Raw genomic sequence first — 12,984 nt, 5'->3', positions numbered from 1 at the left:
TCCATACCTTCCTGTGTCCTGATGAAATCCATAGAAGGAGTCACTGCACTGATCACATTTCATCCCAGATACCGAGGAATCCCCGCACTTGCACTGACCATTTATATCATTGCAGGTTGCACTAACTGATCCTCTGGGGTGGCATAGGCATGGCACACACCCTGTGCCCCAATCACCGAAGGAATAAAGACCTGCAAGAAATGAAGGGAAAAAAAAAGCTTGTTAACAGCATTACTCGCAATCCAGGATTCCACTGTAGTTGCTTTAAAGAAAACCAGTTACCAATAGGGATCTTTAATAATTTGAATATACACTCTTCAATTACTATAATAATGGAGCCTTACCTCTCAGGGATTATTTGATATTTTATTATTTACTTATTTTCTCTTTTGGAACAATGGGATTAGACTAATCTGCAGGATGCATAGCCATCTCATGTCTAAACTCAGTGCTAATAACAAGATTTTAGAAAACTGTCATATAAGAAAGGCAATGTCAGGATAACATAAAAAGAAAACTAAACTAAAAGTTTTCATTGACAGGTTTTACCATCTTCCAGCAGTCTGGGCATAATGTCAGCTGGAAGGCCAAGGCTCAGGCAGGAGACAGGACACGTCTGTTCTCCTAAAAGGGAACCTGTCCTGTTCACTAAGGTGTAAAAACTATCAATGCTAGTAAAGTTTGGGTGCTGGCAACCTGTGTTTGTCTTAAAATATGGTCCCTTTTACCTAAGAAGGACCTTAGGCTTTTGTTCTATGCAAGACTTTGAATTTAAAGCGGAGTTCCACCCAAAATTGGAACTTCCGCTTATCCCACTCCTCACCCCCTTACATGCCACATTTGGCATGTAATTTTTTTTGGGGGGGGGGAGTGGGGGCTTCAGGAGGAGTGGGACTTCCTGTCCCACTTCCTCCTTCCGGGTAGGCGATTAAGCTTAATCGCCTACAGGAAGGGGCTGCTGTAGGCGATCGCCTAAGACACGTCACAGGTCCTAGGCGATCTCCTGTCCAATCAGACGGCGCAGCGCCGGGAGGCCCTCTACTGGCCACAGAAGCTTTGGCATTTGACATCTGAGTGACAAAGGCTGGGTATATAACTGCTGTAGGTTGACCACACTTGGAAGGAAGTGCTGTCCCATTATACAGCTTAAGCCTTGGATCAAAATGAACCAGTGTGAACACAAATGCAGGTATTAGATGTCACCAGGTTATAATGAATTTATTTTGTTGAAATTTCTTTTTTTAAGTACAAACTTTATAAACAAATGTTCTTGTGCATAACCATATAATACAAATTGTACTTACGACACAGGATTTACAGAGCACTATGGGTTCTCTAAATAGCAGAGCAAAAGCTGTTTGCTTTCAGGTTCTCTAAATTAAACTTTTGATAGAATTATTTGTAAACAGCCAGGGTGAGAAGGCAAAGTCACTGCTCTGACTCATTCAGTTCTGTGCATACATATACAATTGAGCTATTGAACACTGTAAACAATGATCTTTTTCAGCAAATCAAGTAAAGACAGTCTGAAAAACACATGTCCTATAGTGGAGTAGGGGTTGGGGAGATAAACCATGGCACCCAGCAGAGAACACACTACCCTACACACCCGAAAGTGTCAGATAGCAGTGGCACTTGGAGCTCTTCAAGAGAGCACACTACCCACCAGAGAGGTAAGTATATACTGTCTTTTTTTATTGAGGGCTGCTCTTTGAAGTTCTTTACCTGGTGACAAGGCCATATTAAAAGAGAAGTTTTTTTTTCTCAGAAATCATACTTACCTTGGTGGATACAGCACTGGTCTGATCTGCCTCTAAGACTGAGAACAAAGTGATCAAACACTGCTGATCGCTTAGTTCTCAGGGCTCTGTGAGCAAAAAGCTGGAGGCTGTCAGTCACCGCTGTCTGCTTTGCCTCCCTTTGCCCCCGAGCTTTGGCTTTACTTCTCCTTTAATATCAATAAGCACAGATTTGTTCCTACACGAGATGCACATGTAAAATTACTAACAGCAGTCAAATAGATCCAAAAATATTTAGATGCATCACTTATTTGCCATCCACTCCATAGTAAAACGCATCTCTTGAAAAACATACTGGTAAATCAACCTGCCTGTGTATCAACGTACACAGTAAACATTTTGGGCCATATTCTGAGTAAAGTTACGATGGAGTAACTCAGGATACTCCATCGTAACTCCCTTTTTTGACCCGTGTATCTATGCTCCTGATTCTCAGAATCAGTTTTGCATAGATACACTTAAGATCCGCCATCTGTAAGTCACTTACACTGGCGGATCTTAAATGCAATGACGCCGGCCGCCGCTAGATGGCATTTAAGTGAAGGAGTCATTTGCGTATGCAAATGATCCTTCTACGCCGATTCACAAACGAGTTCGCGTCGCGTAACCGTCGCTAACGTCGTTTGCGTAAGCGGAAACTTACCCCTGCTATATGAGGGGTAAGTTTCCGCAAGTCTCGCGTAGGCCATGTTACGGATGGCGTCGGGTCCCCGTCGTGTTTTTTCGTCGGATACGTCGTTTACGTAAGTCGTTCTTGAATAAGACTTTACGTCAATGACGCACACGTCGGCGTCATTGACGTTTTCCGCCGAGAACTGGAGCATGCGCACTGGGCTTTTTGCAGCCCGGCGCATGCCCAGTTCTTTTGTATCGGGGGCGCGCTTCATTTGAATAGAAGCCGCCCCCTTGGAGATCCGCCAGGCTACGCCGGGACACTTACACTCCGCTGTCCCAACTTATGGAGCAAGTGGTTGGGGAATACAACACCTGCTCCAGTAAGTTGGGACAGCGGAGTGTAAGTGCCCTAAGCGAAGCAGGCGGAGATTTACTCAGAATATGGCCCTTTGAAGATACAATTTGGTTGTCTGCACATGATCGATGCAACAATATACGCTTGTTAACTTTAGTAAATCAGACACAGATTTCAATGGTGGAGTTTACTGGAGAACTGTTTATGTATCAGCTGCTCTTCCAACACAGAAAAAGCAGTCACTTTTTTATATTACATTACTTCAACATCTTCTCAGTATCCTTCTTTTTAATTAGACCACAGTTGTACTTTAATATTTCTGCAGGGGATTACTTTACTGTACTTTGTAAATGGGTATTTCAAGAAAACAGAAGATCAGGAAACATTGCCGCAAAAAACAGGTTTACTTACAATTTTGGCTACTTTACAAGTCAACCAGAAACCTCACTGCTTGCCAACATTTCCAAGAAAGTGACATCTTGCAAAGTCACTCAGAACAGGAGTTTACAGTATCCATGCCAAGAGCAAATGTTTGGAAAAACAGGTAATTTATTTTATTGGCTTGAAAGTATGATTTTTTTCAATAGTCTATGTAGGGCACTCATTGAAAGATTTTTTTTGCTACAAATGTTATGTTTTAATTTAAAGTAAACATGTACTGTATACAAGAAATAAAAAATAAAGTTGGCATTAAATAGATGGTACTATAAGGCCCCACAAGATACAGTTAATATTCCACCACCCCCAACGCACCACCAGAACACTGGATTTCCTATGTAAATATCGGAAAAAACAGCAATCAGCGCACAAATGTTACAAATAAAACTAAATTGATTGCAAGCTGAACACCAACAGAGGCAATCACAAAAAAACTCAAAAAGTACAAATGATAAATAATAATAAAAGTGCAGCGCAAATAAAGTCCTTGACTGAAGAATCAAGAATTAAGATGACACCCAGTGATATAGCAAAAATCTTTGGCAAATGTGATGATATCCTCCACCAGTATAAGAAGTGCCTCCTAACCAGATGAGTTAGACCATATGTTTTCACAAGTGGTCAAAGACAGCTTGTTCTCACCATAAGGGAGATGGTGCAGTGGAGTCCAATGCAGCAGTGAATAGTAGGTCCAATGGGGAATAAAAAATAAAAACATGTTCTAAGTGTAGACTGTATTTATTCCAGGGAAAGGTAAAAAAACAGCACTTCACCATACTACAGTCAGTCTGGTATGTCTGCAGACAATCGGCCAGAAAACAACTGGCCAGTAGGCGATAGGCAATGTAAAATAGAATAAAAACTCGGAGCAACAGCCACGAGCAGCAGCAGAAAGGACGCGGGTGACGTCACAGGAAAAAAGCGGGGGAGGAGTTTTTCCTGTGACGTCACCCGCGTCCTTTCTGCTGCTGCTCGTGGCTGTTGCTCCGAGTTTGTATTCTCCCTTATAGTGAGAACAAGCTGTCTTTGACCACTTGTGAAAACATATGGTCCAACTCATCTGGTAAGGAGGCAATTCTTATACTGGTGGAGGATATCATCACATTTGCCGAAGATTTTTGCTACCTATGTAAATGTCAACTAGATTTTGCATAGCCTAAGGCCTTGTACAGACGAGCAAACATGTACGATGAAACCGGTCTGCCGGACCGTTTTCACCGTACATGTCTGCCCGGGGATTTCTGTATGATGGCTGTACTCACCATCATACAGAAATCCGTCGCGGAGACGATGACGTGGCGACGTGGGCGGCCCTGCCAGTTCAATGCTTCCACGCATGCATCAAAGTCATTCGACGCATGCGAGGGATGGCGGGCGCTCGGACATCTACGGTAGGTCTGTACAGACGACCGAACATGTCCGAGCGGACAGGATTCCAGCGGGCTGTTTCTAAACAAGTTTGGAAATATTTGCCTGCTGGAAAAAGGCCTGACGGGGAAATGTACGCTGGAATCCTGTCCGCTCGGGCCTACACACGACCGAACATGTCTGCTGAAACTGGTCCGCGGACCAGTTTCAGCAGACATGTTCGGTCGTGTGTACGGGGCCTTAGACGATTACGCTACTGTATATGGTCATATGTTGTGGACACCTGGCCATCCCAGCTACCTAAATGGCCAAGTGAATGTGGTTCCCTTGCCAATTTATTGAGTTAAGGTTTTTCTAGTGAAGGATACTGTCAATTCTACAACATACATTTTAGACAATTATGAACTTCCAATCTTCTTGCAACAGTTTGAGGAAGGCCTGGTTTTGTTTTAGCATGACTGCCCCCTTGTGCACAAAGCCAGAATCTTAAAGACATGGTTTCACAAGTTTGGGGTTTAGGAACTTGAGTAGCCAACATAGAATCCTGACCTCAACCCTACTGAAGTGCTTTGGGGTGAATGGGAATTTGGAGACAGATCTTTTCATCCACCATCAGTACCTGACTTTACAAATGTTCTTCCGGCTGAGTAAGCATCTGAAAGACAAAATATGTAGGAAAGCGTAACCGAAACGTGAAAGCGGCTTTGTTTACGAGGAAAAAATTATAATAATGCTCATGGTTTTCAAATGGAATGCCCAAAAATCTCATATACCAATGAATATAAAAAGTCTACACACTGTTAAAATGTCAGGTTTCTGTGATATAAAACAATTAGACAAAGTTAAATAATTTCAGAACTTTTTCCACCTTTAATGTGGATAGACTATTGTCTTTATTCAACCTTACCTACTAGATAACTATGTAAATATATGTGACCTATAAACTGCACAAGTCATTTAAAAAACAAACTGAAATCATTTGGGGGGGGGGAGTAAAATAATAATAATGTGGTTGTATACATGTGCACACCCTCTTATAACTGGGGATGTAGCTGTGTTCATAATTAAGCAATCACATTCAAACGAATGTTAAATAGGAGTCAGTACACACCTGCCATGCCTCTGATTAACTCCAAAAAGTTCAACTGTTCTAGTAGGTCCTTCCTGTCATTTTGTTAGTCGCATCCTAACACAAAAGCCATGGTGCGATGAGAGCTTCCAAATCATCAGAGGGATCTCACTGTTAAAATGTATCAGTCAGGAGAAGGGTACAAAAGAATTTCCAAGGCAATAGATATACTATGGAACACAGTGTTGACAGTCATCATCAAGTGGAGAAAATATGACACAACAATGACAGTACCAAGAACTGGACATCCCTACAAATTGATGAAAAGACAAGAAAAAAACTGGTCAGGGAGGCTGCCAAGAGGCCTGCAGCAACATTAAAGGAGCTGCAGGAATATCTGGCAAGTACCAGATAACAATCTCCTGTATTCTTCATATGAATTACACACGTATCACTCTCTATCATAAGCATGAGTCTGAGGGCTTGGCTGTGCTTATAACAGGTTTGGTTTTTACCCAGAGACTGACCACATCAATCACCTTGCAGGTGGACAAGGACAGGGAGAAGGCCATAGCCAAAACCAGGATGCTGGATGAGGAGCAGGAGCTAGACGCTCCTGACACAACATTCTAAATTTAAACAATCTATTTAAAAAATTCTATGAACTCTCATTTAGAATTGAGCACCAAGCTATGTAGTAACTTGAAAAAAGGATAGGTAGCTGTGTTTCCACACTATGGGGAGATATCAAGCAACTGTAGAGAACAGGCTCTTCAAGAGGCAACCAAATCATGTGAAGCTGAGTTTATTGTACTTGGTAATGGAGGGGAAAAGATTCCAGGACGAATGCAGCTGAAAGGTGAGGGATCCAACTGGATGGAACAAGCTTTGTTAAAATAGCCAGCAGCCCCATCAACCAGGAGAGCAGGATATCCCATAGGGAAGGATGAGCAGAGGGATGGGTGAAAAGGTGAAGCAGAGCTTGAATAACAGTGCAGCAGTGTTCATCAGATCTGGAAAGATCCTTGTGGGTATGCAAAAAACATGAAAGTGGCCACAGCACACATTAATAAAAGCATGTATTCATTTATTGCACAGCATAAGTAAATGCTTACATTCAAGTAAACGCAGTTCTGCTTGAGCTTGGAACAGAGGAGAGATGAATGCAGCACAGCCAGTAAACTGGCAGGTGGCTGTCATGCAAAAGTTTCCGGACGCGCCAAAGAGATGTGAATGTAGCGACATCTACAGGTGTCTAAGACCAAGACAGCACCTGTGGTCGGGGGCATCCAGCTTGGCAGTAGTAAGGATGTAGGTGAGAGGATTATTGTCTGTCTTGATCAAAATGTCTGCCCCTTAGAGATAATCACTCAAGCTTATCTACCACTGCCCACATCTCATGTTGGTCCAGGCACCATATCTTGCCCACTCCTTCAGCTGGGGCCTTCTGCTCTTGTACTAGGTGCTGGAAAGCTCGTCTCAGCATAGGGTGTACACTCGTAGTTGAAGTGCCTATGATGAGGGAGCTCTAACTGGCCCCTGGTCAGACCTCTCCCAGAGTGTCAAAAGTCCTGGCTTTCCCAGCCACGGAGGGATCGAAGATCAGCTTGACTGGTAGATAACCATCACAGGGGAGGTTCTGAGTCCCAATGCCCCATATCTCTAACTCTTCAAACGTCTTCAAATTTTTAACCACAATACCTGACCCAGTGCACTGAATCAACCTAAATCCACTTGTAGGTGACTGAAGTCCTGAATACAGATGGGGCCCTTAAGACTTTGGATGACTCTAGGGTGGTGCAACCAGCTATGACGAAGCACTGAAGCTACAGTGCGAAACGTTAGCTTTTGTTCCAATTTTTTTGCTGTGGCATGTTTATTTTGTGATCGATTTTAATTAAAAGAACATTCTTGGAGTGCGGCTGTCCAAGTTTCCTTCGTATTTTTGCATCACTATTGCATTATCGGCACCCATGGTTTGGTTCCAGTGAGGAGGTTCTTTGAAGACTTCTGAGCGGTTATTTTCTCTCTCTAGGGTGGTGCACTTGTTGATCTCCTGTAATGAAGTGAACAAAGTACATCCAGAGAGGCTTGGTACTGTAGATAGCAAGGCACTGGTAATCTTCAGTTAGAGTGTACAGGTGCTTTCACTGCAAGGCAGAGTGTAACAACATCACAGTTCTTTCTAATTAAGTGAGTCAGGGTCACAGCAGCAATTCAGTGTTACGAGTGTCTGACTGGGCACCTCACAGAAACGCCACACCCTGGCGGGGATGTTTGGAGATGGACTTAGGGTCTTCTCTTTAGTTATTGATGTCCACCGCCAACCTCAGGGCTGTAACAGGAACAAATCTCACAACCTTAGGACCGTAGCCCCCTTTCCACCGTTCAGTCTCTCTCACACCTTGTGGTAATTCTCCTTTCCCCCAGGAAGCCTCTGGGGTTAAGATCTCCTGTATAGCAAAGGCTGCAGGAATCTGTAGTCCTCACTATGCAGATTACAATGAAACAGCGTGAGAACTCAATCTCCCAGCGTTCCTTGCTGCTCCTGCAGTCCTCCCTTGATTTGCCAGCTTCCCTCTGCCAATAAAGAAATAGGAGAAAAAGCAGAGTGGGCTGTCTTGCCTGTGAATGCCTCTGACTCATCCACAATCAGAAGAAAAACGGCGAGGGGGAATTCCTCCAAGCTGCAGACACTCTCAACTTGACCCTGTCAGCTTGCCTATGTTAATCTAAGTCTCAGACTGCAGCACCCGCTACATACATAGCTTACATAGGGCGTTCAAATGTCACATGGTGGAGTAACTCTTCCATTATAGCAACAGTTCGTTTTTTATATTGCAGATAAATAATGGATCTCAAGAAGAATCCAACATGCTATCATTGAGTTCTTGACAAAGGAGGGGGTACAGGCAGTGTTCACGGTTGATGCTCTCCTCTCTTTTAATTATGGTTTCCCCTTCTTTAAATGTCTTTATCCATCTGTCATCTCCGTAAACATTCTGTAGACCTTCTGTGGACATCAGACAGCCTGAACCCTTCCTTCGTCAAGAACTCAATGAAGGTATGTTGCTTCTGCTTGGAATTTATTATTTACCTACAATGAAAAAGAAGAAGCTTTACTGTAGAGGAAGAGTTACTGTACTAACATGTGACATTTTAATAATCTATGTAAGTTAAAGGGGTTGTAAAGGTAAAAATAAAATTCCCTAAATAGCTTCCTTTACCCTAGTGCAGTCCTCCTTCACTTACCTCATCCTTCGATTTTTCTTTTAAATGTCCTTATTTCTTCTGAGAAATCCTCACTTCCTGTTCTTCTGTCTGTAACTCCACACCGTAATGTGAGGCTTTCTCCCTGTTGTGGAGTGTCGTGCTCGCCCTCTCTCTTGAGGGGGGAGGGGCGAGCAGGAGAGTCAGGACACTCTCTACGTTGCAGATAGAGAAAGGAGCTGTGTGTTAGTGGGCATCCTGACTCTCCTGCTCTCCCCTCCCTCTCAAGGGAGGGGGCGAGCACGACACTCCACACCAGGGAGAAAGCCTCATATTACTGTGTGGAGTTACAGACAGAAGAACAGGAAGTGAGGATTTCTCAAAAGAAATAAGGACATTAAAAAGAAAAATGAAGGGATGAGGTAAGTGAAGGAGGACTGCACTAAGGTAAAGGAAGCTATTTAGGAAAAACATTTTTTACCTTTACAACCCCTTTAATAAAAATGTTATGCCTACATTTACATTACTTTCTGTAAAGCCTTCATGTGTAGTATACTGGGTACAAATTTTTTAAAAGATCAGTTATTTTATTTATTTTAAAGTTTTAAAGTTATATGTTTTTTCAGAAATGTTCTATAATTTTATTTTATTTGTGTTTATGTTTATATACAATTCCAATCTTACAATTATTCGTTTCATATAGTGTGCACTGCAGACTAGTATTATTGAATTATGAAAGAGCACACTGCTTTTAGGCTGTCTCCCTCTAATAGAAAATATGTATTTACCTGTTTAGAGTAGAGACAATGAGGGCTAAATGATTCCTGTGACTCCTCAGTTATGTGTGTAAATTATCCAGGTAAATGTGCAAAGTATGGCGTCATTGGCTGCAATATTTCATATTACTGACTAAATAAAAGTGTTAAATATTTAATATTATTTTTTCTCCAGAAAATAATAACTATTGTAAAGTTTTAAAGGAGTTGTAAAGGAATTTTTTTTTCACCTTAATGCAATCTATGCATTAAGGTGAAAAAAACATCTGATGATGCCGCCCCCCCCCCCCCCCGAGCCCCCGTTTTACTTACCTGACCCTTCGAAAGTCCCGCGCTCGGTTCCAAGATCCTCTTCGCCGCTCAGCCTGGCCGCTGATTGGCTAGAGTGGATGGATTGAGAATGGATTGAGAGCAGCGCAGCCAGTCAAACACATCCAGTGATGCGGCACACCGAGGGGCGGGGCCGAGTGATACAGTGAGTGGCTATGGCCGCTCGCTGTATCACGGGAGCGCGCCCGCAAGGACTCATCACCATGCGAGCTCTCGCGCATGAATGTGGTGAGTTCTTGTGGGGAGGACCAGAGACAGCCGCCGAGGGACCCCAGAAGAGGACGATCGAGGCCTCTCTGTGCAAAACGAACTTCACAGTGGCGGTAAGTATAACATGTTTGTTATTTTAAAGAAAATATTTTTTTTTCCTTTAGTAACCCTTTAAGTATTTCAATAGACATTATGTTTAATTTCCAATTGTTGTATTTATTTATTAAACTTTTACTACATCTGTAACTTTGAGGATAACAAATTATTATTCATTTTTTTTTTAATATTTATTTTATCATTTGCAGGTTTAAATAAGACATTTTTTTAAAATAACTAAAATCAGAGCCTTCAAAAAGGCGTTCTTACATTTAAATTCTACAAAGCCTTATGCCGCGTACACACCATCACTTTATGTGATGAAAAAAAACTACGTTTTTAAAAACGTCACTTTAAATGACCGTGTGTGGGGGAAAACGTTGTTTTATGTCTTGTAAAAAACGACAAAAAAAAATTGAAGCATGCTTCAATTTTATGTGTCGTTTTTCAAAACGTTGTTTTTCACTTCACAGAAATTGACCGTGTGTAGCAAAAAACGACGTTTAAAACAACGTTTTTACACCCGCGCATGCCCAGAAGCTACTTATGAAGCAAGCTTCAATGGAAAAACGTGGTGAGCGTAACCTCACTTTGCTAGAACATTGTGAAAAAACGATGGTGTGTAGGCAACTTCGTCTTTGAAAATTGAAGTTTCAAAAACGTCGTTTTTTACTTCACAGAAAATGTCGGTTTTTTTCATCACATAAAGTGATGGTGTGTATGCGGCATTAGACCCAAATAAACCTCTAGTGTCTCGCTCTCAAGGACAGGGTACATTCAAGGCCTAAGAAATCTTGACATTACTTCCCCGCCTTCACACTGTCCCTGCTGATTAAGTGCCTGCAGCAAATGTCAATAGGTTACTTTGCACTAAGGGAGGCATTCAAAGAAAAAAAAAAAACAGGCTGTTGTCATATTTATTAGTGCACACCCCAAATAATTTTAAATTAAAACATTTAAAAAATATACTTAATGGAGGTTAAGCTGCATTTTTAACCTCTGCTCAAGTTATTGAGTGGCATATTAAACCAACGTGCCTCTAATGCACCTTCTAATGTGCACTCCTACTTTAACAAATTGCCTATAAATTTCACTTGAACCAAATGTATTCCCTTAACATTTTACCCATTTCAGGTTACAAGTATATGTGGACCATTTTTTAAGTACAATTAATTTTTGATCCTCCAGCCAGGAAAGCCGCTAAATTCCCTCTACAGATTGGGATACGTTTTTCTTTTACTAATCTTAAAAAAGGTTAAAAGCACCAAATGAATATTTTATGTTAAATGTATTGTGAGGGGGTTAGCCCGTCAGCGGGTGTGTGTGACCCCCTGGACGGGTTCAGCACACAAAAACAATTAGGCACAGCAGACGGTGGTAGGAGGAAAACAAAAAGGTGTGGATTTTATTTGAACTAAATACAAAACAAATGTGACAGAAACAAAAGTAATACAAAAATAAACCCTGGTGTTACGACCCTGATTCTGAGAACACTCTGTCTCAAGTTTAGACTCCAGCTGTAGAGGCCTATCAGAATTAACCACCAGCTCACTCTCACTGAACTATAAGAGTATGGGGTCTATATCATCATATCCTCTGATTGGAGCAAAACATGTAGTAATAGTTTAATACTTGTTAAACTATATAGTAACCTTTGTCTAGAGCAATGACAAGGATAAGTCTTTAGTAAGTGCTTTTTGAATATATAGGTACTGAACTTGAGTCATGTAGGAAATTAGCACTCCTGATATAACATATAGAAGCAAAACCTCAATATATTTAGAGCAAGTATCTCAATAGTTAATATGTATTTCTGAAAGAGAGAGAAGGAGGTAGTCCAGACTATGGGCAACAACACTAACTATATGGCAAAATAGTCTTTAAACACAAGCAGTTAAAGAGGTAGTGTGGACCAGGTCAGTTTGCATAGTAGTAGATGGTAATCCCAATGTGCAATAATATGCTCTATATAATTATGCAGTTTAAGAAGTAGTGTGAACCAGGTCTGTTTGCACAGGAGTAGATGGTAATCCCTTTATGCAGTAATATGCTATATATCCTTATGCAGTTTAAGAAGTAGTGTGAACCAGGTCTGTTTGCACAGGAGTAGATGGTAATCCGTTTATGCAGTAATATGCTATATATCCTTATGCAGTTTAAGAAGTAGTGTGGACCAGGTCTGTTTGCACAGGAGTAGATGGTAATCCCTTTATGCAGTAATATGCTATATATCCTTATGCAGTTTAAGAAGTAGTGTGGACCAGGTCTGTTTGCACAGGAGTAGATGGTAATCCCAATATGCAGTAATATACTCTATATACTTGCGGTTAGGAGGTAGTCCAGACTGGGAAAATAAGCACAGGTGTAACGCTGGTGGTCCTTCTATCTAGTATAGCAACTAAGATCAGGATCCAAGTATCCCAAAAGTGAAGTTCAAGGTTGGTGTGAGTTGGTGGAGGGTCTCCAGGTGGCGACAGGGTCCAACAGGAATATTCCAACAACCTGTCGCCAGTGCTGGAGGTTTAAATAGCCCGGTCTCCCATGCACGCCGAGCGCCGCACACTGGAACGCACTTCCGCGTTCCAGCGTGGAGCGCAGACGTCCGCGTACCGGAAGTGACGCGGATGTCTTTGTGAATGGAGCGCAGCTGTCATATTAGGTAAAGCTGCGCTCCTAGTACATAAATTAACGCTAATAGCGTTACATACTCCCCTCCTC

The 12,984-nt window shown here is 41.9% G+C and overlaps 1 protein-coding gene across 1 annotated transcript in view; it reads right to left on the bottom strand.

Annotated features, from left to right (window-relative positions):
* Window positions 1-12,984, bottom strand: part of USH2A (usherin) — a 1,018,338-nt gene that overhangs the window by 817,408 nt on the left and 187,946 nt on the right. The window contains exon 13 of the mRNA XM_040347840.1: window positions 8-191. Coding sequence (XP_040203774.1) covers window positions 8-191 — 184 coding nt within the window. The remainder of the gene's footprint in view (window positions 1-7; window positions 192-12,984) is intronic.

The sequence above is a fragment of the Rana temporaria genome, chromosome 4 (genome assembly GCF_905171775.1).
Source record: "Rana temporaria chromosome 4, aRanTem1.1, whole genome shotgun sequence".
NCBI classification, from domain to species: Eukaryota; Metazoa; Chordata; class Amphibia; order Anura; family Ranidae; genus Rana; species Rana temporaria.
This window is presented reverse-complemented; position numbering and strand designations above follow the sequence as displayed.